Source organism: Chiloscyllium plagiosum, chromosome 8 (assembly GCF_004010195.1).
Source record: "Chiloscyllium plagiosum isolate BGI_BamShark_2017 chromosome 8, ASM401019v2, whole genome shotgun sequence".
In the NCBI taxonomy this organism is placed as follows: domain Eukaryota; kingdom Metazoa; phylum Chordata; class Chondrichthyes; order Orectolobiformes; family Hemiscylliidae; genus Chiloscyllium; species Chiloscyllium plagiosum.
The window spans coordinates 100,985,731-101,011,990 of record NC_057717.1 but is presented as its reverse complement, the minus strand read 5'-3'; the positions used below and the strand labels follow the sequence as shown (position 1 = coordinate 101,011,990).

Here is a 26,260-nt window from a genome sequence, read left to right as displayed (position 1 = left end):
ATGATGGTTGGAGGAAGAGCGCCTCATCTTCTGCCTAGGAACCCTCCAACCACAAGGCAGGAACGCGGGTTTCACCAGTTTCCTCATTTCCCCTCCCCCCACCTTGTCTCAGTCAAATCCATCGAATTCAGCACCGCCTTCCTAACCTGCAATCTTCTTCCTGACCTCTCCGCCCCCACCCTAGTCTGACCTATCACCCTCACCTTGACCTCTTTCCACCTATCGCATTTCCGACGCCCCTCCCCCAAGTCCCTCCTCCCTACCTTTTATCTTAGCCTGCTGGACAAACTTTCCTCATTCCTGAAGAAGGGCTTATGCCTGAAACGTCGATTCTCCTGTTCCCTGGATTCTGCCTGACCTGCTGCGCTTTTCCAGCAACACATTTTCAGCCTAGCAATCACTTCTCTAGCTTCCCACAGAGTTCTAGGGTACACCTGATCAGGTCCTGAGGATTTATCCACTTTTAAGCATTTCAAGATAGCCAGTACCTCCTCCCCTGTAATATGGACATTTTTAACAATGTCGCCATCTATTTCCCCACATACTATATCTTCATGTCCTTCTCCACAGTAAACACTAATGCAAAATATTCGTTTAGTATCTCCCCAATCACCTGTGGCTCCACATAGGTCGCCTTGCTGATGTTTGAGGGGCCCTATTCTCTCCCCGGTTACTCTTTTGTCCTTAATGGATTTATTAAAACCCTTTGGATTCTACTTACTAAAGCTAAAGCTATCTCATGTCCCCTTTTTTGCCCTCCTGTTTTGCCTCTTAAGTATACTCCTCTGTCTTTATACTCTTCTAAGCACTTTCTCAATCTCTTCTGTCTGTATCTGACATATGCTTCCTTCTTTTTAACCAAAACTTCAATTTCTCTAGTCATCCAACATTCCCTACACCTCCCAGCCTTTCATTTCACCCTAACAGGAATACACTGTCTCTGGACTCTCGTTATCTAATTTCTGAAGGCTTCCCATTTTCCAGCCGTCCCTTTACCTGCGAATGTTTGCCCCCAATCAGCTTTTGAAAGTTATTGCCTAATACCGTCAAAACTGGCCTTTCTCCAATTTAGAACTTCAACTTTTAGATCTGGTCTATCCTTTTCCATAATAATTTTAAAACTAATAGAATTATGGTTGCTGGCCCCAAAGGCTCCCCCACTGACACCCCAGTCACCTGCCCTGCCTTATTTCCCAAAAGTAAGTCAGGGAAACGGGCCAAATGCAGGCAGTTGGGACTAGTTCAATTTAGGACCAGGTCGGCCGGACGAGTTGGATGGAAGGGTCTGTTTTCTGGCTGTATGACTCAATAGCTCTGTACATTTCACCATATTCCAGACATGTGCCTTGTAGATGGTGGATAGGCTTTTGACAGAAAGGAGATGAGTTGTTTACCTATGAATTCTTAGCCTCTAATTTCTCTCGCAGCCACAGTATTTAAACGGCTGATTTTAGTTAAATTTCTGATCAGAGGGAAAATCCAAGATGTTGACAGTGGGTGATTTGGAAATGGTCATGTCTTTGAATGCGAAGGGGAGTTAGTTAGATTCTTTCTTGTTGCAGTCCACATTGCTTGGTGCTTGTAAAGCATGAATGTTATATGGCACTTGTCAGAACAATGCCTAATTATTGTACAGATCTTGATGCATTCTAGGCTCAGAGGTTTTGTTGTAGGGAAGGCCACTAATAAGCAACTGAAGATGGTTGGGCCAAGGACATTACCTTGAGGAACTCTTGCAACAATATCCAGGAGTGGAGATGAATTGCCTCCAACAACCAAAATCATCAATTTTCCTTTGTGGTGATTCTTTTCTTTGATTCCCATTAACTTTTAATTTTGTTTAGAATTCCTGATGTCAAGGACAGTCACTCACACCTCACCTCAAGACCTCAATTCATTTTTAGATTAAAGCTGCAATCTATACTGCAGCTGCATGGTCCTCGTAAACCAAGAGACATTTAGTAGCAACATCAACAACGCTTTCTCTCACTTTATTGATGATTGAGTGTAGCTTGGTGGAGCTCTGATAGCGAGGCTGGATTTGTCCTGCTTTTTGTGGATAGGTCATACCTAAGTAAGTTACCACATTTCCAGTTCGATGCTAATGTTGCAGCTAGACTGGAATAGCTTGGTTGTGGTAATGGCTAATTCTGACGCACAAGGCTTCATGACTACAGTCGGCTCTGATAATAACATGATAGTTCTGTTCCCGTGAGATCCTGCAATATATGAAAATCGCGTTACAGCAGTGCCATTTAAACTAATGGGGCTGGAATTGCATTATAGCCAATACAGGTAAGACAAGTTTGTGTTCTACAAATAATAGTCTAAATTCTTCAATAGCATTATAGCCAATTCATGCTGAAGAAATGCGCGTCATAGCAGAACTAACTATACTTGTCGTCAAAGCCCACTGCCTTTCATGTATTCAATTGCTTCAGCCACTTCTTGATAATTCATGGAGAGAAGTAAATTGTCTGAAGACTTGCATTTGAGTTGCAGACTGAGATGGACAACCTGGCTGAAGATTGTTGCAGACTCTTCAGCCTTGTCTTTTGCACTGATGCTCAGCTCCATCATCATTGAGAATGGAGACATTTTTAGAGCCTCTACTGTAACCATCCATCATCATTCATGTTTGGATGTGTTGGAACTGCAAAGCTATAAGTGAATCCTTTTTAGCACTGTCTATCACATTCTGGTTCTGTTATTCAGCATGCACACACTGCTGTGTTGTATGCTCTCCTACACTACCATTAAACCAGGTTTGGTGCCTGGTTTGATGATACTGGTACAGTGAAGAACATATTGGAAGTGAGATTACAGATAATGGTGAAATTCCATTCTGCTGCTGATAGCCTGTCACACATCCTAGATGTTCAGTTTTGAGCAACTGGCTCTGTTCTAAGCCTATGCCATCTGGACTACTGGTAGTGTCACATAACATGATGAAAAGTGTCTTTGATGTGAAGACAGAACTTCACCTTCATCAGGATTGTGCAATGATCACTCCTACCAATGCTGTCATGAAAATATGCATCTTTAACAGGTAAGTTGGAAGATAAGTCATTCAGAACTTTACCACCTCAGTCAGTAGTGGTGATATTGCATTGCTTATGGTGTTGGATTTTTATTTCCTCCATCCATCTACTCTTGGATAAAATGTGACGAAAACACTTTCACCGTCTTGAATCATCAACCCACCAGAAAACTGAACACTGAGAAGGGCAAAGTCTCAAATACAAATCTTACATTTTATCAGCGAATTTCGTCAACTTAGGCAAATGCATTGATCATGTGACTGAAATATTAGTAAATTCTTAAAAAAGATTAAGCATCAGACTCAACCTCTGTGAGATTAGGGAAGAATGCTTATATAATCATTCACTCTGTAGCTACTGAATGGGCTACAAAACTCCATGATGAACACTGTAAAACATAACAAATAAAAAGGTAATGTCTGGGGCTTGGTAGTACACATGAAATTTTTTTAAAAATTGTATGAAGTAGCTAGGCTTGAGAATCTCAATGATTCATTCTTCAGTCTGGGATGATGTAGATGTGGAACCTATGTCAAAGAGATATAATTATTCAACTAGGATTTTTTCAACTGGTATCCTTTGACGTCTCCTTCAGCTCTAAAGGTTGATGTTGGATGAGCGCAGAATGAGGCTGAACTCTGATGCACCTGGGGCTGAAGTAACTGGTTGAGGTCAAAGACAGAGTAGTGTAAGGCTATTGATGCCTATGTAGTTGGACCATGGCAATGCTCAGCTTCTTCAAGTAGGGACAGCAGAGCTGAGAAAGCTAACTTTCTGAACAGTATAATAAACGTTCTGCAGAGCAACTAATTATTTAAGAACCACATATCACAGAGCCCACATCCTGGCATGTTTGTATTTCAATCCTATCACAGTCCTATCACAGAGCAAGATGCTGATTTGCACATTGGGACAAACTCCCACCTGTTTGCCCATCCAAACTGTAAATTCTTTTTAGTTTTTAAAAAAAATTGTTTTTGCAAATAGAAGTGAAGAGTGTCAATATTCATGATTGAAACAATTGTCATTTAAATCCAAAATTATATGTGTACACAGTCTGGACAATGTCAACAATATTAGTACATTATCAATTAAAGAGACCTGCATGGTTTGAAACAAGCTTTGGATGGTTTTCATATGCAACTAAGGGGTTTAACATCCATTTAACGCTTCTTTTACCAAACTGAATCGTGTCCTCCACTATTCATTGACTCAAAGATGATTAAAGGTAAAATTAGGAGCAAGACGGAATGATCTGTTCCAATGTCGACACTCCGTTCCATAAGCACAAAAAGTTATCATTTACACAAAATGAACATGGGGCTTAATGAGCAATCCTTAAATGGTACCACCAAAAAAGTACATTTTGTAAATAAATATCTTAGTTGCCAGCTTTAAAATCAGAAACACCTGCTAACTTTCACTTTCTTCCTCATGATCCCTCTAGAACTGCTACCTTCCCACCTGCATCATCATTGGATTTCCTAATGGCATTTAATACAGTATTACATAAAAGATTATTGTACAAGAGCATATGATGTTGGGGTGATATAGCAGCAACTGCCAACTAAAAGGAAACCAAGAGATAGGATCAATAAATCAGTGTCAAGTTGGAAAACTGTAACCAGTGCAGTCCCAATATGATCAGTACTGAGGCTTTGACTAGTTATATTCACATTAATGACTGATGAACGGACTGACCGTATCATGGCCAAATGTGCAGATGATAGAAATATGGAAAGGAAAACAAGTTATGGGGAGTATACATGCAGCCTGTAAACACATACTGATTAATTAAGTGAGTGGGCAACAAGTTAGCAGATAGAATATAATCTGGGAAAATATGAGGTTGGCAGGATATTAGTTGAATGGGGAGACTGCAGAATGCAATAGTCTTTTTACATGAAGCACACAGGAAGTAACTAAGAAGGTTGATGGAATAGTAACCTTTACCGCAGTATTGAATGGAAGTACAGTATTATAACAATTGTACAGGGCATTGGTGAGATATCTCTGTGGTCACCTTAACGAAGAAGGAGTATATTTGCTCTGGGGACAGTTCAGTGGAGAGTTTCTATGCTGAATCCTGAGATAATGGGGTTTGCCTTATTGAAAAAGGTTGGTGAGGCTGGGCCTATACTCGCTGGAGTTTAGAAAAATGGAGAGGTGACCTTATTGAAGGATATGTGATTTCACGGGGGTCTGACACGGTAGATGCTGAGGGGATGTTTTCTCTCATGCAGGAATCTAGAACTAATCGGGTCTCCCACTTATGATGAAAATGAGGAGAAATGTTTTGTCTCAGATAATCATTAGACTTTGGAATTCTACACCATTAGACAGCATAGGAGGCTTAGTCATTGAGTACATTCAATGCAAAGTTTGGATAGATCGTTGATTGACAAGGGAGTCCAGGATTATGGGGGACAGGCAAAAAAGTGGAGTAAAAGCCACAATCAGATCAACAAAATAATTATTGGCGGGGCAGCAGACTCAGGTTTCTCTTCCTCCCATTTCTTATGATGTTATGTAGGGGATTATTTTCATTTGAATTCACAAACAAATTTTAATTTCAACAACATGGTGGTGTAGATTTTACAACGGCTGACATTGAGCCAAAAAAGGCTATCAAAGTGTGCCAAATTTATGGAGTCACTCACGGAAAGACTTGCTACGAACATCTGCTGTGAAGCCCTTCTCCGGTTTACTGAGTGTAATGGCAGGTGTCGAGCTGAAAATGGGAGGTTAAAATAAAAACTCATTAATCAAAAGGTGGAGAAGAGCATTTCACTGGCTGATTCTGGACACGTGTCCAAAATTAGGAGCAAATGTCTCAAAAATATCTCCGTCTGGCCCCGGCATAAACACACAAAAAACATCACCCCAAACAATTGGAGTTAGTGAGTTTTTTCTTTTAAAGAGTGTCTACTTCCTCGATCTTGGGGAATATTAAAATGTCTGTGGGACAAGGCAGGGGCTGGAATTTGACAAGCTGGTTTATGGAGAAAAACAGATGTAAGGTTATTGATGAAAGGGCCCATTTTTACCTTGAAACGTTCTGTGAAGCAACATTGAATACAAGCTGTCTTTAGCTTGTAATCTAGCCTGACCCACCACAGCATGACTGAGGGAGTACTGAACCTTTGGAGATGTTAAACTGAAGTTGCAGAATACTGTTTGAATGGGAAGGAATTATCATGATGTACTGGCTAGCACTTATTCCTTATCTAACAGAACTAAGACTGATTAAATAACCATTGCTATATGTGAGGTTTCACTATATGGAAATTGTCTGCTGCATTTCATGAGTTAAGAGTGGCCATACATCAATAGTAATTCCCCCGCAGTGAAACACTTTGGTACATCTGAAGCTATCAACAGTGTGAAATAAACAAGACTTATTTTGTGTCTGATAATAGTTCCATACAAATCTTATGTCAACAAAAAATGAAAATACTTCTATGCAGTGTTGAAAGGGTGCTGCACCATCAGAGGTGTCACCTTTTGATGGAGAAATTCAGCTCTCTCAGCTAGCTGTCAAATGGAGCACCATTTGAACAAGTGTAGAGAGAATTATTGATATCCTGGAAAATATTTACCTCTCAAGCAATAAGATTAAAACAGGTCATTTGATCATGTATCTCACTGTTGTTTGTGGGTCCTCACTGGTCTGAGGATGGGTCTCTGGAGCCAAAACATTAACTGTGATTTCTCTCCACAGATGCTACCAGACCTGCTGAGTTTTCCCAGCAATTTTGTTTTTGTTTCAAATTTCTCAAACTTCTCCTTATAGTTAACACACTCCAATCCAGACAACATCCTGATAAACCTCTTTTGTTCCCTCTCCAAAGCCTCCACATCCTTCTTATAGTGTGGCAACCAGAATTGCATACAATACTTCAAATGTGACCTAATTAAGATTTTTATACAGGTGTAACATGCCTTGCCAATTTTTATATATAGCATGTTTTGCACCTTCTTTATCACCTTATCCACCTGTGTTGCCACTTTCAGGGAGCTATTTACTTGTACCCCAAGATTCTCTGTATATCAATGCTCCTAAGGGTCCTGCCATTGACTGTATACTTTTCTCTTGCATATGACCTCCAAATATGCATCACCTCACACGTGTCTGGATTAAACATCATCTGCCATTTCTCTGCCCAACTTTCTAACTGATCTATACCTTTTGACAACCTCCCTAATTATCCACAACTTCACCAATTTTGTGTCATCTGCAAACTTACTAATCTGACTACCTACATTTTCATCCAAATCATTTATATGTATTACAAACAAAACAGGTTCCAGCACTGATCCTTGTGGAACATCAATAGTCACAGACCTCCAGTCAGTAAAACACCACAAATACCCTCTGTCTTCTAGACCATGCCAAGTTTGTAACCAACTCACCCCAGATCCCATGTGACTTTATCTTCTACCAGCCTACCATGAGGCACCTTGTGAAATGCTTTAGTGAAGTCCATGTAGGCTACTTCCACTGCCCTACCCTTCATCACTTTCTCAATCTAGTTTGTGAGACAGGACCTCCCCTACACAGTGCCATGCTGACTATTCCTATGATGACTTCAGTCAAGCCCCCCTTAGATGCTGATAGTTTCAGTAAAGTCTCCTCTCATTCTCCTAAACCTTAATGACTACAGGCCCAACCTCCTCAATTTCTCCTCATGAGAAAGTTCCTTCATACTTTGTATCAACTTAATAAATATTCCCTGGACTTTCTCCAAAGTCAGCATATATCCTTAGATTACAGAAATTGTTCACTGTATTCTAGGTCTAATTAGTGTCTTGTATAGATTTAGCTAGACTTTCCTATTTTTATGTTTCATTCCCTTTGAAATAAAGGTCAACATTTCATTTGTCTTCCCGAATACTAGCTGATCTTCTATGCTAGCTTTTTGTGATTTACGCACGAGAAGTCCCAAATGCCTCTGTGTTGCAGCTTTTTGCAGTCTTTCTTAGTTTTCAGCTTGGACTGAAAAGTGGCCGATAACATTGCACCACACAAGTACTAGGCGGTGACCATTTCAACCAGAGAGAATCTAACCATTTCCTTTGACATTCAGTGGTGTTACCATCATTGAATTCTCCCAGTATCAACATGCTGGATGTTACCAATGATCAGAAACTGAACTGGACTTGCCATATAAATATAGTGGTTACAAAAGCAGCTCAGAAACAAGGAATTGTGCAGCAGGTAGCTCATCTCCTGATTCCCCAAAGCTTGTCTACCATTTGTAAGGGGCAAGTCAAGATAGAATACTCCCCACTTGCCCAGATGAGTGCAGCTCCAAACAAGAAGTCTGACACCATCCAGAACAAAGCAGGCCGCTTGATTGACACTGAAGCCATAAACATCCTCTTCCTCCATACTGACACTCAATACGTTTGATGTGTAACATTTACAAGATGCAGTGCAGAAATTCACCAAGGCTTCTTGAGCAGCAGCTTCCAAATTTACAATTACTTCCATCCAGGAGGACAAGGGCAGCTAACACATGTGAACACCACCACCACCACCTGCAAGTTCCCCTCCAAGCCACTTAATACCCTGACTTGGAAACATATTTTACTGTTCCTTTAGTGATGCAGGGTCAAAATCCTAGATCTCCATTGCTAGCTGCATTGTGGATCTGCCTATAGCACGTGGACTGCAGTGGCTCAAAAAGGTAGCTCTCCACCATCTTCTCAAAGGCAACTAGTATGGGCAATAAAAGCTGGCCCAGCCAGTGAAGCCCATATTCCATAAATGAATAAAACGATAACAATAAACAGCTCCTCTGTGCTTCCTGTCCAAGTGTATGACTTCACATTTTTCCACATAATATTCCATCTGCCAAATTTTTAAACTGTCACTTAGCAAGTCTATATCCTCTTTGTGGTATTTCTCTTCATACTATTCTTTGCAATTGGGAAACAAAGAAAAGATATTTGTCAATGCTTCTTATTTGGCTCAAATGAGGCTCCATAAACCTCATTTAATTGGAGGAGCAGCTAAGAATTATACATTTGTTTCAATGGTATGTAAGTCCCTTATTGTTGCTAACTATAACCACAGAGGTATCTAGATCCGATTTAAACGGCAAAAACAGTACTTTTCTTTATTTACATGCACAATGTTGATGTAATATTATGGAAAAAGACTGACTTGATCCCAACGGATTCAGTAAAGCACTCAGCTTCCTGATGAAGCAATCATTTTGGAGTAAGCGGCTCAATTGGTAAACCTTCGCTCACATACACTCACTGAAATAATTCCAATTTTAAATTGTCCTGTCTGTTAGATTAATAAGTTATTTTTTACTTTTCCATGAATTTTATTTGTACATTTCACCATTGAGATTATTATATAAATAAACCAGGGCACAGGTGTGCAATATGACAGCATGTTCCGACGTATGGGACTTGCTAGATGATGCACTTCATGGAGTGAGTCATGGAGTTGCTGTTCTTTAGAGAGCTCGGTCCTGTAATTTGTTGTCTCCTTAAGACAGACACCAGGCTACATTTTTCTTTCTCTGTTTCCTTTCCCTTTTCTCAGGCTCATTTCAAAGATAGTGAGTACCCTTAGTAACTCACTCTCAGTGGTGCCCTTAAAGGTATGTGCTTGGACTGTGATTTTAGTAAAACCACTCGGCCTTGGGACTAGATCCAATCTCCACACGCATACTGAACAGGAGCAACCACTTCACAAGTACCTTTCCTCTCATGAGATCACCAGATAGATGAGGATGGGAAAGTTCAGCCTGCTCATCCTAGCTTCTACAGAAAGAATCTACCTTTCCCAAAATACAGCACTAAACTGTCTCTTAATATTCCAACACTTGTTTTGATTAATGTAAAAATAAACTATCCTAAATACTGATCCCTCTGAGTGAAAAAGATCTTTCTGGAAACAGCCCTAAATTTGCCTTATTTTATATCACATTATTGATACTGGGTTGACTTTCTATCCTAGTTGTGCCATTGGTTCATTTGAAGTTTGCATTTTAAATTTACTTTTTCCATACCATTTGCTTTCTATTGTATTTTCATCAGGTCCCATTTTACTTGCTACTTTAATTGATACTTCAGTCCTACTTTGCCTCCTTTCCAGATTCTGTACAACAGGAATGCTGTGGTGTCTTCAAGATTATGCAGAAATGAAGTCAAACCCAGGATCTTCCAAATTGTTTTCCTGAAGGGAACTGGAATTTATTATTCTTCTTTTAACAAGTTAGGCACAGGTCTGAATGGCCTTTATTTAAGCACGTGAAAAATTGCAGCTGGAGCAAGTAATTTGGCCCTTCAAACATACTCTGTCACTCGGCAAGTTCATGGCTACCTCAACCCCAGCCTCCCTCACTATCCTTCCATCTCTTAATTCACACAGTGCCCAACAACTGTCACCTTCTATCTTAAACATACTCAGTGACAGTTCACAGCTCTCTGGGTAAAGTTTTCCAAAGATTCGCAATCCTTTAAAAAATTCCACCTCATCTCATTTGTAAATGGTTGAAATTCTTCTGCATACTAAATTCTTCTGCAATTTTCATCTATTTTCTGTGCTTTCACATTTCTGTGATTTTTCCTGATTTTAAAGGTCAAATTGTACCCTCTGGATCCAGCTACCCAATAGGTCACTGAGCCCCTCGTGCCTGTTCAGTAAACTGAATAGCAATACCTTCTGTCCTAGTTCATGTGTATATATCGTAGTAACATTTTCAACAGCAACGTTTTTTTTAGCCCTACCTTAGCATTTCTTTACTGGAACCAAAGTATCTTTTGCATTTCAATCATTAATTATTGTCAAGAGCTCACAAACTCTCGATTAAAGTTTGAACACAAGGAGAAATAGACTCAAAATTCATGAAGTTGATGCTTAACCAAAATTTATCATTTGCTCAATGAAATATTGCTGAATCATGCTGGGTTTTCTTAAGTTCTGAGGAACTGGAATGAGACAGTCATGTCTCTTAACTATTCCACTGCACAAGTGAAAAAATGGACTTAAAATAGGTAACTAATAACAATAAATAATAAGATCAGCTATGGCTCTGCTAGTAGCACTATCGCCCCAAGTCTGGATGTTGTGAGTTTAAGCTGTATCCAGCATTTTGAGTACAAAAATCAAGACTGACACTTCAGTGCGGTATTGATGGGTGCTACACTGTCAAAAGTGTAATCTGTCAGATGAGTCATTGAACTGATGCCCTGTCAGACAGCCATTAAAAATCCCATGCAGTGTTCCAAAGAAGTGCGGGAAAAGAGTCCTGTCCAATATTTATCCAATAACAAGTATCACACAAAACCAGATTATCACATCTCTATGGGAGCTTGCTGTGCACAAATTAGCTGCTGTGTTTCCTACAAAATGACAGTGACCCTATAAACAGTTCAATGGCTATAAAGTATTTTGTGATATTTGGTGATCATGAAAGACATGATATAAATGCAGATCATTGTAAAGCAAGATACAACCTTTTATCATTTCAAAATTTCATGCTACATTTGGAGGTGGTAAGTGTTTGGATTTGGAAAAAAACATCCTCATGGCATACTAAGTTAATCTTTGTTTAAAGAATCAACATGTTGATTATTAACAATTCACATATACCTGAATATTTCTTGTATCTGAGCCTTCAGGGTCGTGAAATGAATATAACGCCGAGGTTCAGAGGATGTCTGAGGGCAGCCATTTTGTATAGAAATCTCTTTCAAAAGTAGGATTTGCAAAGATAAACTGAAGTTTAAATTAATTGTTATTTTTGCTTTTCACTGATTTCCCCCAGACCTGGGTGGATTTGCAAGTATGGATTTACTGAAGTGTTAGCTATGGGGACATCATAGAATATGGGTTTAAGTTGCAAAGAATATAGGCAAAAACATTAAACTACTCCTGCCCCAACAATACAAAAACAAAAATTCTGATTCTGGCTCAGTTATAGCATCATCCATTGTTCCTTTTGGAAACCTACAGAGAGAATATTCTACCACTTCATAAAGTTTTCTTTCATTTTTGAACTTCTGATGCATAATTTGTTTTGAGATTAGATGACTGCGTAGTAACACCATTTATATTTTTCCCTAATTTCCACCTTTTATTTTCTGTTATGCTGCAGGGTCAGGAACCCTCAACAGACTGGAGATTTACATTCTTCAACCGAATGTACTATTACAGTTTATCAATGCACTCAAAATTACTCTAAAATTTAATTATTGTTTCTTTAATTAAAGTTGGAGTAAGCGTTATAAAATGGAACCAAATATACCATCTCACAGGGAAAACTTCCATCAATAAATTAAAAGAACAAAGACCTCAAATTTTGTCACTGAATGTGTGTCCACAATCAAATTTCACTCTTAATGGAAACTGTAATTCACTTTTGCATCAACAAATTATACTTCCTAAGAGACAGGATAATGATTTCAAACAATCGGTTTGTCAGCTTACCTCACGTAGTAGCCTTGATGTATTCTGCTCAAATCTGAAGTTGCCCGTTTCAGTCCACGCTTTTTGTGTCAGTAATCCTGTTTGAAGTCTCCTAACCAAAGCAGCAGCACTGTAGTTTTAGGAGCTTGAATGAAAGCCGTCTTTTCTGCTTGCGCACACCTATACCCACAGTGTCCCTGATGTATACTCTGGTTCCACACCTGATCTCTGCTGATCCCTTCTTTCTCCCACTGGGGAGAAAAAAAATTGAGTAAGTTTAATGTTCACCCCACTGGTTGCATAATATGTAGCTTTCATAGGTTGCATTGCACTTAAAAGGGCTTCAACCTGGCTACATTTTTGGCAAAGCAGTTGCCAATAATAATTGGCAAAAGAAATCCTTTGGCCCCTTGCAAAAGCTGCTTGATGGACGTGCTTCTCAATGGTTTCATTGGTAAAGGTTCCAACTAGAAATTTGCCCCCTGGTTTGTGGAGTTAGCTGCTCTCAGGTAACTGCTGACCAGCAACTGGTGCCAATTTTCCTGAACGTTTTACTGAAAGTAAAAGCAAATTTCTTGCAGCTTCACATTGGGTATTTCTTTCTGTAAAGTATGTAGTATTGATGCTGTGCAAGAACAGATTTAGGTTTGGGAGCAGCAATTCCCAACACCAAAACAGCTTGCTGAACTTAACTGGCAAATGCCAGACTGAAAAAATGGTCATTTTGTACTTTGCTGGTAATAAGGCAGATGCTACAAAGACTTACAAACCAGGAAGGTCCCACAGCAACAAATATTGTACCCACTCTGGCAAGCAATTTTCAGTTGTGAACATGACAACTCCCACAAAAAAGATTTGTAACAACGATGTTCCAGTATGCATCAAATTAGTCCCGTCACAAAAAGAGATCATACAGACCTTCAGGTCTCTGCTGTTTCTATGGAGCATTTTATGCAGTTCTATTCCTCTGCTCTTTTCCCTCTAGCCCAGGAGATTGTTTCCTTCAAGTATCTGCCCAATTTCTTTTTGAAGTCTATTGTATATCGCCACTTCCAGCACCCGGATGGGCATCAAGCTACAAGGAAGGTCCTTTCTCACACTCCACTCTGTTATCTTTTGCCCAGAACCACATATCTGAACCTCCCCAGTCAAAAGTTGCAACTATTCTGGAAGCTCCCTAAAAACACAGTGGCACACTAAACAAATCTATGCATTGCTAATTATAAAATTTTAAAACTGACATAAGACGGTGCTATTTTCTGGGTCTGTAGATTGTGAAGGAGCAAAGATGGCCTTTAGCAGAGTGATGTGCACTTACTGTCGGATGTGGGGTTTTATGGAGAGTTTCTGTGTTATTGATGATTATGTCTGCAGTAAGTGTCTTTGGTTGTGAATCCTAACAGATCACATAGATCGGTTGGACTGGCAGTTAGAGACATTAAGGAATTTACAAGAGCTCGAGGTTGTGATGGATGGCAGTTAAAGGAAGGGAGAAAATCTGCAGATACAGTCAGGTCAATGGTTTAACTCCAAGAAAGGTTGGAGGCTTAGGCAGGTCGTGCAGGGATCTCCTGTGGCTATCCCTATCTCAAACAAGTATGCTGTTTTGGAAAATGTCGGAGACTCTCAGAGGAATGTAGCACGAACAGCCAGGTTTCAGGTATCAAGACTGGCTCCAAGGTAATGAGGGGTACGTTGGGTTCCAAGTGAGCGATTGTGATAGAGGACTCTCTAGTCAGAGGCACAGTCAGACGTTTCTGTGGCTGGCAGTGAAAAAATCAGAATGATGTATTGCCTCCTTAGTGCCAGGATAAAGGATATCTCCGAAAGGGTGCAAAATGTTCTCAAAGGGGAGAGGGACCAGCAGGAGGTAATTGTACACATTGGAACTAACGACATAGGAAGGGAAAAGGATGAGATTCTGAACAGAGAATATAGAAAGTTAAGCAGGAATTTAAAAGGGAAGTCCTCGAGGGCAATAAGTATCTGGATCACTCCTGGTGCTACGTGCTAGTGAGGGTAGAAATAGAAGGGTAGAGCAGATGAATGCATGGCTGAGGATTTGGTGCAGGGGAGATGGATTCAAATTTCTGCATCATTGGAATCTCTTCTGGGATAGAAGTGACCTGTACAAGAAGGATGGATTGCATTAGAATTAGAAGGGGACTGAACTGGCAGGGAGATTTGCTAGAGCTGCTTGGGAGGATTTAAACCAGTAAGGTGGGTGGGGGGGAGGAGGAGGAGGAGGAGGAGGAATGTGGGACCCAGGGAAATAGCAAGGAAAGAGATCAATCTGAAACTGGTACAAATGGGAAAATCAGTTAGTCAAATAGTCAGGACAGGCATGAACAAATCAGAGAACAAGGTAGGACTGATAAGTTAAACTGCATTTATTTAAATGCAAGAGGCCTAACATGGAAAGCAGATGAACTCAGGGCATGCTAAGGAATATAGGACTGGGATATCATAGCAATTATAGAGACGTGGCTCAGGGATGGACAGGACTGGCAGCTTAATGTCCCAGCGTACAAATGCTATGGGAAGGATAGAAAGGGGGTGGGCGGCAAGAGAGGAGAGTGAGTGGTGTTTTTGATAAGGGATAGCATTAATGCTGTACTTAGGGAGGACATTCCTGGGAATATATCCAGGGAGGTTATTTGGGTGGAACTGAGAAATAAGAAAGGGATGATCACTTTATTGGGATTGTATTATAGACTCCCGAATCACCAGCAGGAAATTGAGAAACAAATTTGTAAGGAGATTTCAGTTATCTGTAAGAATAATAGGGTGGTTATGGTATATGTTATGAAAAGATTATTCCTGATGAAGGGCTTTTGCCTGAAACGTCGATTTTCCTGCAACTCGGCTGCTGCCTGAACTGCTGTGCTTTTCCAGCATCACTCTAATCTAGAATCTGGTTTCCAGCAGCTGCAGTCCTTGTTTTTACCTACTAGAGAAGGTGCAAAACTTGACCTACTCTTGGGAAATAAGGCAGGGCAAGTGACTGACGTGTCAGTGGAGGAGCACTTTGGGGCCAGTGACCATAATTGTATTAGTTTTAAAATAGTTATGAAAAGGATAGACCAGATCTAAAAGTTGAAGTTCTAAATTGGAGAAAGGCCAATTTTGACAATTAGGCAAGAACTTTTCAAAAGCTGATTGGGGGCAGATGGTCGCAGGTAAAGGGATGGCTGGAAAATGAAAGCCTTCAGAAATGAAATAACGATAATCCAGAGACAGTGTATTCCTGTTAGGGTGAAAGGAAAGGCTTGTAGGTATAGGGAATGCTGGATGACTAAAGAAATTGAGGTATTGATTAAGAAAAAGAAGGAAGCATATGTCAGGTAAAGACAGCAGAGATCAAGTGAATCTTCAGAAGAATATAAAGGCTGTAGGAGTATACTTAAGAGGGAAATCAGGACGGTAAAAAGGGGACATGAGATAACTTTGGCAAATAGGGTTAAGGAGAATCGAAAGGGATTTTACAAATACATTAAAGACAAAAGAGTAACTAGGGAGAGAACAGGGCCCCTCAAAGATCAGCAAGGCTGCCTTTGTGTGGAGCTACAGGAGATGGGGGAGAAACTAAACAAGTATTTTACATCAGTGTCTCACAAACTTCATTCAGTTTTACGAAGAGGTATTGAAGAGGATTGATGAGGGCAGAGGAGTAGACATGATCTATATGGGCTTCAGTAAGGCGCACGACAAGGTTCCTCAAGGTGGACTGGTTAGCAAGGTTAGATCTCACGGAATACAGAGAGAACTAGCCATTTGGATACAGAACTGGCTTGAAGGTAGAAGACAAAGGGTGGTGGTGGAGGGTTGCTTTTCAGACTGGGGGCCTGTGACAAGTGGTGTGCCACAAGGATCAGTGCTGGGTCCACTGCTTTTTGTAATTTATATAAATGATTTCGATATGAACATAGGAGGTACAGTTAGTAAGTTTGCAGATGACATCAAAATTGGACGTGTAGTGGACAGCGAAAAAGATTACCTCAGATTACAACAGGATCTTGATCAGATGGGCCAATGGGCTGAGGAATGGCAGACAGAGTTTAATTGAGATAATTGCAAGGTGCTGCATTTTGGGAAAGCAAACCTTAGCAGGACTTATACACTTAATGGTAAGGTCCTGGGGAATGTTGCTGAACAAAGTGACCTTGGAGTGCAGGTTCATAGCTCCTTGAAAGTGGAGTCACAGGTAGATAGGATAGTGAAGATGATGTTTGGTATGCTTTCCTTTATTGGTCAAAGTATTGAATATAGGAGTTGGGAGGTCATTTTGCAGCTGTACAGGACATTGGTTAGGCCACTTTTGGGATATTGCATGCAATTCTGATCTTCCTATCGGAAGGACGTTGTGAAACTTGAAAGGATTCATAAAATATTTACAAGGATGTTGCCAGGGTTGGATGATTTGAGTTCCAGGGAGAGGCTAAATAGGCTAGGGCTGTTTCCCTGGAGCATCAGAGGATGAGGGATGACCTTATAGAGGTGTATAAAGTCTTGAGGGGCATGGATAGGAATAAACAGACAACTGGGGTGGGGGAGTCCAGAACTGGAGGGCATAGGTTTAGGGTGAGAGGGGAAAGATATAAAAGACAGCTACGGGGCAACTTTTTCACATAGAGGGTGGTGCATGTACGGAATGAGCTGCCAGAGGAAATGGTGGAGGATGGTATAATTGCAACATTTAAAAGGCATTTGGATGGGTATATGAATAGGAAGGGTTTGGAGGGATATGGGCCAGGTGCTGGCAGGTGGGACTAGATTGGGTTGGGACATCTGGTCGGCTTGGACGCGTTGGACCGAAGGGTCTGATTCCATGCTGTATCTCTCTATGAATCTATGTGGTCGGCTTGGACGACTTGGACTGAAGGGTCTGTTTTCGTGCTGTACATCGCTATGACATAACTTGGAGCAAGTATAATTTGTGTATTCTTCTGAAACAAAGTATTATGAGCAGCATTGGTCAAAGACTAGAAAAAAAACCATGTGTGACAACGTAAGTGAAGAAATTCAAATGCTTGTGGGAGTAAGCAGTCCAACATATTTAGATTTTTTTAAATGATGAAAAGAACAAGCTTTATATCAAACAGAGTGTTTCCTGAGGATATGAAGTAGATATAAATTAAAAGCTGCAAGTCATGATACATGAAAGCATCTAAATGAGAGTTAAGACCATAATATGTTGGAGAAATAGGCTACTTGGCCAATCAAGTCTGCTCCTCCATTGAATTAGATCTGGCTATTCTGATAATCCTCAACTCTATAGCCCTTTCCCCCATAACCCTTGATTCCTTTACTGATTAGAAATGTCTGTCACAGTCTTATATCTATTTAACCCAAACCTAAACTAGGACTTTAACAATGAGATAAGAGTGAGGTAAAAGTGGAACGTTCCCTGCCTGCCTTTCTTCAGCCTGACCCCCATACGATCCCCCAAATTCTGGCTATTATAACTCATTGCAATTAATTTACTTTAAAAATAAAATTTCCAGTTGAAAAACCTGATTATATTTACTTTTAAACACTGTGCAAAGTAAGCATGTCATTTGCTCTTCTGAATACATGAGTAATATTAAGATAAAGGAACTGTTAAGGACCTGGTAAATAGATGTTCTGCTTTTGCTACTTTCTGCCCCCACATGTTAAAATAGTGTTACTTCTTTTATTTAAAAAGTGGAGCTTCCCGTGAACTTTTTCAGCATATTTGAACAAATCAATTTATTTGTCAATGAGAATATGCATTTTCCAATGTCCCTTTATTTAAAATAACTTACATTTGTGTCACTGGTTGATAACGAGATTCTCTTTTTCACCAAGTAAAACAGTTATTTTTAACATGCCAATTTGCAAGTAGTTATAGCTGCATACTCTGCTTACACACCATTTACAGGGAACATGCATTGATACTCCAATTCTGTTAGCAAGTCTAATATGTTGTTAAGGTTGTTGAACCTTAAAAATATATATGTGCAATCCTTCCAGCTGTCCAGAAATTTCCAAAGCCCGCTCTGAGACTCATAGCCCACCAGGGTACACAATCTCAGATGCCAGCTTGCTTGGAAACTGTGGAACACTGACAACAAGCTCCTTGAGACCGTTGGTCTCTGGATTCTTACTCCCAGATCGTAATGACTGGGACAGCGTTATGATTGAATCGCTCAAATCTTCAAATTGTTTTTCAAACGATTAAAGCAATTTGGAATCTTAGGCACCACCTGATCATTCGCAGGAGTGGGATATCTCTACACATTAACTGCCTATGCCCAGTTGCCCCTGAGAAGGTAGTGGTGGTGAACCACTTTCTCTAACCCCTGAGTCCTTGAGGTGCAAGGCAAACCCTTTCCACCCCACAGTGTTGTCAGTGACTCCCTCTTGCAGCCAAGCCCCAATCCATTTCAATATCAAAGAATTTCTAATTCCACCCAGCATCCCCTCAGGTCAGAAGACAAGAGTTTGCGCAGAAGAAGAAACATTATTGGCACAGGAAGAGGCCGTTCAGCCCCAGCAGTGCACTCCCCAGATCCCTGTGTTTGCTCCTTTTTGTGATATTTAGCCTCTCCCCTGTGTTTAACACATTGTGTCCCCTGACATAATGAGGCCATGAGGTGAGGCACCACATGGTTGAAGAGCAACCCTCAGTCCGTCCAATGGAAACTGTTTTCATTCTGTGGCACAGTGAGGGGACGTGACCGTGGCTAGAGGAATGTAATACTCACCCTGTGTGGCTGGGGAGCCTCCCTCTCCTCAGGGAGGGTGAGGGGCCAGCTCTGTCACGGGAATGCGCCTTTAAGGCAGGGATGCGCTTTAAAGTCGGTCAACAAAAAACACCAGCGAAGGAGGGGCGGGGCGTGGTCAGTGCTGTCTTTGGGGGAGAGGGGGTCGGTGGTGTCCTGAGGCCGGGGTCAGTGATGCCCCCAGGACAGCACTGCCCCCGCCCCCAGGACAGCACTGCCCCCGCCCCCAGGTCAGCACTGACCCCGCCCCCAGGTCAGCACTGACCCCGCCCCCAGGTCAGCACTGACCCCGCCCCCAGGTCAGCACTGACCCCGCCCCCAGGTCAGCACTGACCCCGCCCCCAGGTCAGCACTGACCCCGCCCCCAGGTCAGCACTGACCCCGCCCCCAGGTCAGCACTGACCCCGCCCCCAGGTCAGCACTGACCCCGCCCCCAGGTCAGCACTGACCCCGCCCCCCCAACAACAGCACTGACCACCCACTCCCCCCCCCCACCACCTTCCCATCCCAGGGCAGCAGTGACGCCAGCCACCCAGGACATCATTGACCCCCGATCCCACAACATCAATCATCATCCCCTCTCCATGTCAGCACTGGCCACTGCTCCCTGCCACAGGACGGCACTGACAACTGACCCCAGTCTAAGACAACACCACTCGTGACTGAGTCCTCCCAGAGTAACCGCACTGGTTACTGGAACTTTACCAGGACACCGGCATTGGACCTAGCTCCTGCCCAGGTTAACAATATTAATCGCCGCCTGGACAGTACAGCTCAGTGGTTTGCATTACTGACTTAAAGCTCCAGGAACCCAGGTTTGATCCACTATCGGGCGACTGTCTATGTGGAGATTGCACACTCTCCTGGTGTCTGCGTGGCTTTCCTTCGGGTGTTCCATTTTGCTCCCACAGTCCAAAGAAATGCAGATTAGGTGGATTGGCCATGCTTAATTGTCCATAGTGTCCAGGGTTGGACAGGGTAGGTGGGTTAGCCATGGAAAATGCTGGGCTACAGGGATGGAGTTGGTCTGCATGGGATGTTCTTCGGAGGGTCAGTGTGGACTTGATGGGCCTTATGGCATTCCTCCACACTGTAAGAATTCAACAATTCTATGCCCTGAATATTGACTACTGGTTCCATTGATTTGGACTAACCAGATACCTCCCAAAGAAACACTCTAAGAGTAAAGGTGCTAACACTGGCTCACCCAGGGCAACAGCAACCCCTACACAATCTTCTGGAACTGTATCTACAGCTGTCCCACACTATTAACATTCAACAGACAGTCCAAACTGACAAGTGGGTCCATAAGGGCTGAAGTATTATGGACTCACCCAGTGCAGTACAGCATTGGTTCTATTGGAATTGCAACAACATTGACCACTGATTATTGCTTTCCACAAAGCAACTGCACTGGCTACTAACAGCTCTAATTGACTTATCTAAATTTCTCACAGTCACCATCCCATTAACTTCATATTCTAAGACTTCTAAATCCACTGCACTTTCTCTCTGCATTAAGAGGGGAACAGGCATGATGGGCTGAATAATCTCCTTCTGCACTGTAATAATTCTGTGATTTTCCAAATTCTTGCTGGGAGAAGAAACATGTGCGAACAGCCCAGGGAGAATATGATCTGTTTAGAACAGATATAAATAAATGCAGGGGACAAAGTGTCACAGTACATATAAATCCTCCTCCACCAAATCTGTAATGCTCTGAACAAAATTCTACATAATTAAAAGGCATTTGGAATTATACAGAGCTGTGAACGGTTAGCTCACTTCTGCTACAAAGAACACTCATCACTTCTCCCCAGCATTGATGTTAAATCTGTATCAGATAGTGCTATCAAGCAATCTATTCCACCTCCCATATCTCACATTACCTATTATTTGCATATTAGTCTTTGTGTAAAATTGTCATTTATCATATTTAACCTAATCTGCATCAGGGTTGCTGTTTCCTCCTGTTACCTTCATGAATTGCACATGCAGAATTTTAATGATGCAGTCATATTCTTGGCATGCAAATAGATCATTTTGTCTCCACTGGCAGCATTAGGCAATGTCCTGATTTAGTTCTAAAAAGCAATGTCTCCAACAGTGCAGCACCTCCTCAGTATATTGTAGTGCAAGTCTAGATTCAACGCTCCTGCTCTGATATGCCTTTCCAAAATGCAGCACCTCACATTTTTCTAAATTAAACTCCACCTGCCAATCCTCAGGTTCCATGTTCTTTGTTTGATAATTTGCCCAAAGTTAGGTTTAAAACTGAACCAGATGTTGCTGGAACTCTGAGAAAAAACAGAAAGTTCTGGAGAAACTCAGCGGGTCTGGCAGCACCTGTGGAGAGTGAAACAGAATTAATGTTTCAAGTCTGAAATGACTCTTCTTCAGATAACCGTGATATCAGGCTGCTGATGCAGGCAGCAGAATTCCATGAGCGTGATTTGAATGATAATGCCATCATTGGTCCACAAGATTGTAACTTACAATTTCACTGAAAGGGTGCTCTTCTCGTTGTGGTTAATTTATGATTCTGAGTACTGTGCACATCTTGATGTACTCTATATTTAGACCTTAATTGAATAGAACTGTGCTGCCTGTACTTTATTGAATATCTGAATAAATTCCAAAGACCATTCTGGAAGGAAGAACAATTGTATCTGAAATGGCATCATGAACACCAATGGTGGATACAATACTGCTCTAAGCGAGAGAGACAGTTTACTTCAGGGGATGAAGTTTGGCCCTGCATGGATAAGAGGCATGGATGATGCAAGGTAAGGGACATGACGTACAAAGTTTGGGTGGGGGAGGCGGTGCTGGATAAGCACACGAATGCTGCAAACTCACAAATGGGGCAGGAGCAAAACATACTCGGTGGCACGGTGGCTCAGTGGTTAGCACTGCTGCCTCACAGCGCCAGGGATCCAGGTTCACTTCCACCCTCGGGTCACTGTCTGTGTGGCGTTTGCACATTCTCCCCATGTCTGTGTGGGTTTCTTCCAGGTGTTCCGGTTTCCTCCCACAGTCCAAAGATGTGCAGGTTCAATGAATTGGCCATGCTAAATTGCCCAGAGTGTTCAGAGATGTGTAGGTTAGGTGCATTAGCCAGGGGTAAATATACGGTAGGGGAATGGGTCTGGGTGGGTTACTCTTTGGAGGGTCAGTGTGGACTCGCTGGACCGAAGGGCCTATTTTCACACTGTAGTGAATCTAAATAAATACTCGCACCCTCAGAACAGCCAGAAAGGCTGCCGGAATCTGTGGGTTGCCCCCCTCTATCTCGTGTTGAAGAAAGCTTGCAGTCTGAGATGGGCGCGGCGGCTGACATTGCCTCAATGCCTTTATTTCCAGAAGAGGAGGATGAATTTCTTCCAAGATGCTTCAGGCACAAGAAATGAGCTTCCGTCAGGTACATACCACTCGCACACGAAGCTGAGTCAGAGGAAACAGACCCAGTGCGAAAACGTCCCAGGACAGTCTACAAGGAAAAGAACAGGCCGACTTCCCTGGATTTAGAGGGGGAGGGATGTAGTGATAGTAACAAGGTCAGCCAGGTGGATCTTGCAGAGTATGAGTTCCCTTATTGGGGCTGTTAAGATGGTTGACAGATAAGAACAGGAGTGTCAGACGTTCTATTTTCTCTGAGAACTGGCTCTGAGGAAGCCAGACCAGTGTCAAGTAATATGCACATGTATAGGAAGGGTGACTTGGTGATGGAATATTGGCATCTGTAGAGTTATCTCAGTATCCTGTCGTACAATGATCATGTTTTTCATTTTCAAGTATTTGTCCAATTTCCTTTTCAATCAATGTTGAATCTGGTTCCTGTATCCTTAAAGACAAAAACATAGAATAGATGGATAAACTTATGAGGAAAGGTTGGGCAGACAGGTTTGTCTGTATTCTCAAGTTTAGAAGAGAAAGAGGTGATTTAATTGAAAGATACATAATTCTGAAGGGTCTGTACAGAAGCTAAAACGAGGGGATATGGTTTAAAAATAAGGGGTCACCTGTTTAAGACAGAGATAAAACAGTCTTCTCACATAAGGTCATGAGTGTTTAGAATTTTCTTCCTGAAAAAGCAAAGTTTTTGAATATTTTTAAGGCAAAAGTATTCTAATGTTTGTATGTTCAGACAACACATTGTAAGTCACAACAGGTCACTGCGTAAATAAACTCTCACCCAATTTTGGTTCTTTTGCAATTATCCCAAATCTGTGCTCTCTAGTCCTTTAATCGTCTGCTACTGGAAGCGGTTTCTCATTATTTGTTCTATCAAAATCATTCATGATTTTGAAAAGTTCCAGTAAAATATCATAAAACATATGACATTGAAACAGACCATTCCACACAACCAGCTTGTTGCTTTGATCAAGCCAGTTCCCATTCTTCCACATCCAATTCTATCAAGCTACTTCTAGGGCCAGTTGTGACAATGTTGGTCGCACACTTATCAATGAGTCAGAAGTGTCTAGAATTCAGGTCTCTCTCAAGAACTTGAGCACAGAAGTCAAGGTTGACATTCCAATATGGATGGAAGATGCTTCTATATTGCTAGCATGTCTCCTTTCTGATGAGGCATTAAGTCCTGATTTGCTCTCTCGTAAAAGATCACAGCACTTTTGAAAAAGAGGAAGGCAACTATACCTGGTGTCCTGGCCAGCATTTATCTCTTAATCAACATTACAGATTCAGATTATCTACTCACACCTCATTGCTGTTTATAGGAATGTACTTTGTGCAAATTTCTGATGAAGGGCTTTTGCCCGAAACATCGATTTTCCTGCTCCTTGGATGCTGCCTGACCTGCTGTGCTTTTCCAGCACCACTCTAATCCAGATTTTGTGCAAATTGTCTGCCATGTTTCCTATGTCATAGTGACGACATTTCAAAAGTGTTTCATTGGCTGTAAAGTGTTTTGAGATGTTCGTTAGTCATGGAAAATACAATATAAATGCATGTCTTCCCTTTTATAATGTTTTATTCCCTTCTCCTTCACTTACTAGTCTAGTTTTTGATTAAATGAATCACAATGTTATCTGCCTCAGCCAGTCCCTGTGATAGTGAGTTCCACATTCTCACTACTCTCTGTATAAAGAAATTTCTTCTAAATTGCTTGCTTAATTATTGGTGAGTATCTTATTTTATTGGCCTCAAGATACCCTCTTCCCCACAAATGGAAAGCTCTGTGTGTCTGCCCTAACAAGATCTTTTATGATTTTAAAGATTTCGATAATGCCATCCCTTAGCCTTCTCTTTTTAAGATCAAAGAGCCTGTCCTATTTGTCTTTTCCTGATAGGTGTAGCTTTACAATTCTGGCATCATCCTTGTGAATCTGTATTTCTTAGCATCACCATTCTGTTTCCTTTTATTGTCTCCAGTCTATATGTATTTTCTTGTAATATGATGATCATAACTGTGGACAGCACAGAAATTTGACCTAATGCCATTTCACTGTAAGGAGAACAAAGCCAGCTTTTCTGATCTCATTCCACTTAATTACAAAATTAAAATAGTAGAGCATCCATGTGAACTGTCTTTATTTATTCATTCTTGATATGTAGATGCTGTGGTTCTGTTCGCCGGGCTAGAAGTTTTTGTTGCAAACGTTTCGTCCCCTGTCTAGGTGACATCCTCAGTGCTTGGGAGCCTCCTGTGAAGCGCTTCTGTGGTGTTTCCTCCGGTGTTTATAGTGGCCTGTCCCTGCCGCTTCCGGTTGTCAACCGGGAGCGGCAGGGACAGGCCACTATAAATGCCGGAGGAAACACCACAGAAGCGCTTCACAGGAGGCTCCCAAGCACTGAGGATGTCACCTAGGCAGGGGACGAAATGTTTGCAACAAAAACTTCTAGCTCGGCGAATAGAACCACAGCAACGAGCACCCGAGCTACAAATCTTCTCACAAACTTTGATATGTAGATCTTGGAAAGGCCAGCATTTATTGCCCATTCCTAACTGTCCTTGAGAAACCATTGAGCAAATCACATTAGTTGAAGATAGTAGAATTGCTAGCTATCATTTAATGTATCATTTGGTATTTTGACGTGACTTGGTGATACATCGCGACTGTACTTATGTAATTGCTTCTAGTGTTTATAAACGAATGAAGTGAGATTTTGGCACGTATGTTTAGTGAACTCATTATCTCTCTGAAGAATGTTAGCCTTAAATTATATAGAACACCAACTGTTTTGCATACAGCACCAGTGTGAGCCATTGCTGGGAGCTATCTGCTGCTGCCAGTTTGAATTATCTCAATTATTCTGTGTAATTAAATTACTTTCATTCAGGTTATGAATAGAACAGGGAGATAATTTCATCTTCCTACCATCCTGTAATCTCTGGAGCACTCCCCTATTGTATTTATGCAAGATCTTTGTGTAAAATTGGATAGCAGTCTGTGATGTAGCCCTTTATGGAACGTTATACAGCCTACATTATGTGAGTTAATATAGCAAAACATATTACATCAACATAACACAGGTGTTACGTTTTTACTAATACAACACTAAAATAAAAAGACTTTGTGATAGCTTAACCAATAAAGTTATTCTTTGGAGCCAAATTTGTTAATACAAATGTCAAATTAGACTGGGTTGTAGTTTATTATTGGCCTAAGATGATTTAGTATTATCAAGTTTTTCTAGTTCTTTTATAGTGGCCATTTGTCCAATTATTGGCCAATAATTCTGCAATATGTGTGAGAGGTCTTGGCAGTGAGAGGTGCAAATCAAATGCTTTTGCTATTTCCCTTGTGCATCTGCTGATGGCCAGTTACCAAGCAACTTAGATAAAGAACTGAAAGCATACTGCCCTCCATTCACTTGTTTGAATGAAGGTACTTAAGTATGTGGGTGTGTGTGTGTGGTGGGGGTGGGGGGGTGGGAGAGGCAGTGCAGGGTGGAGGTAGTAGTGTGTGAAGACCCTAAATTATAAAACAATGCAACAAAAGACAAACACTGCAATGGACTGCAAATTTTAAAAAAAATTCCCCTTCCGTTTCTGAATAACCACCTCCCCATTCTTG

The 26,260-nt window shown here is 41.4% G+C and overlaps 1 protein-coding gene across 2 annotated transcripts in view; it reads right to left on the bottom strand.

The window, feature by feature from the left end:
- LOC122552452 (tetraspanin-1-like) overlaps positions 1–19,386 on the bottom strand; it is a 56,158-nt gene extending 36,772 nt beyond the window's left edge. Inside the window, exons 1-3 of one of the 2 annotated variants that reach the window (XM_043695184.1) lie at positions 19,203–19,386; positions 12,496–12,725; positions 5,702–5,772 (exon numbers count right to left, since the gene is read on the bottom strand). In XM_043695184.1, the coding sequence (XP_043551119.1) occupies positions 5,702–5,722 (21 nt within the window). In that variant the 5' untranslated portion in view covers positions 5,723–5,772; positions 12,496–12,725; positions 19,203–19,386. The remainder of the gene's footprint in view (positions 1–5,701; positions 5,773–12,495; positions 12,726–19,202) is intronic. The other variant, XM_043695185.1, reaches the window with a different exon arrangement.
- Between the last annotated feature and the right edge of the window lie 6,874 nt (positions 19,387–26,260).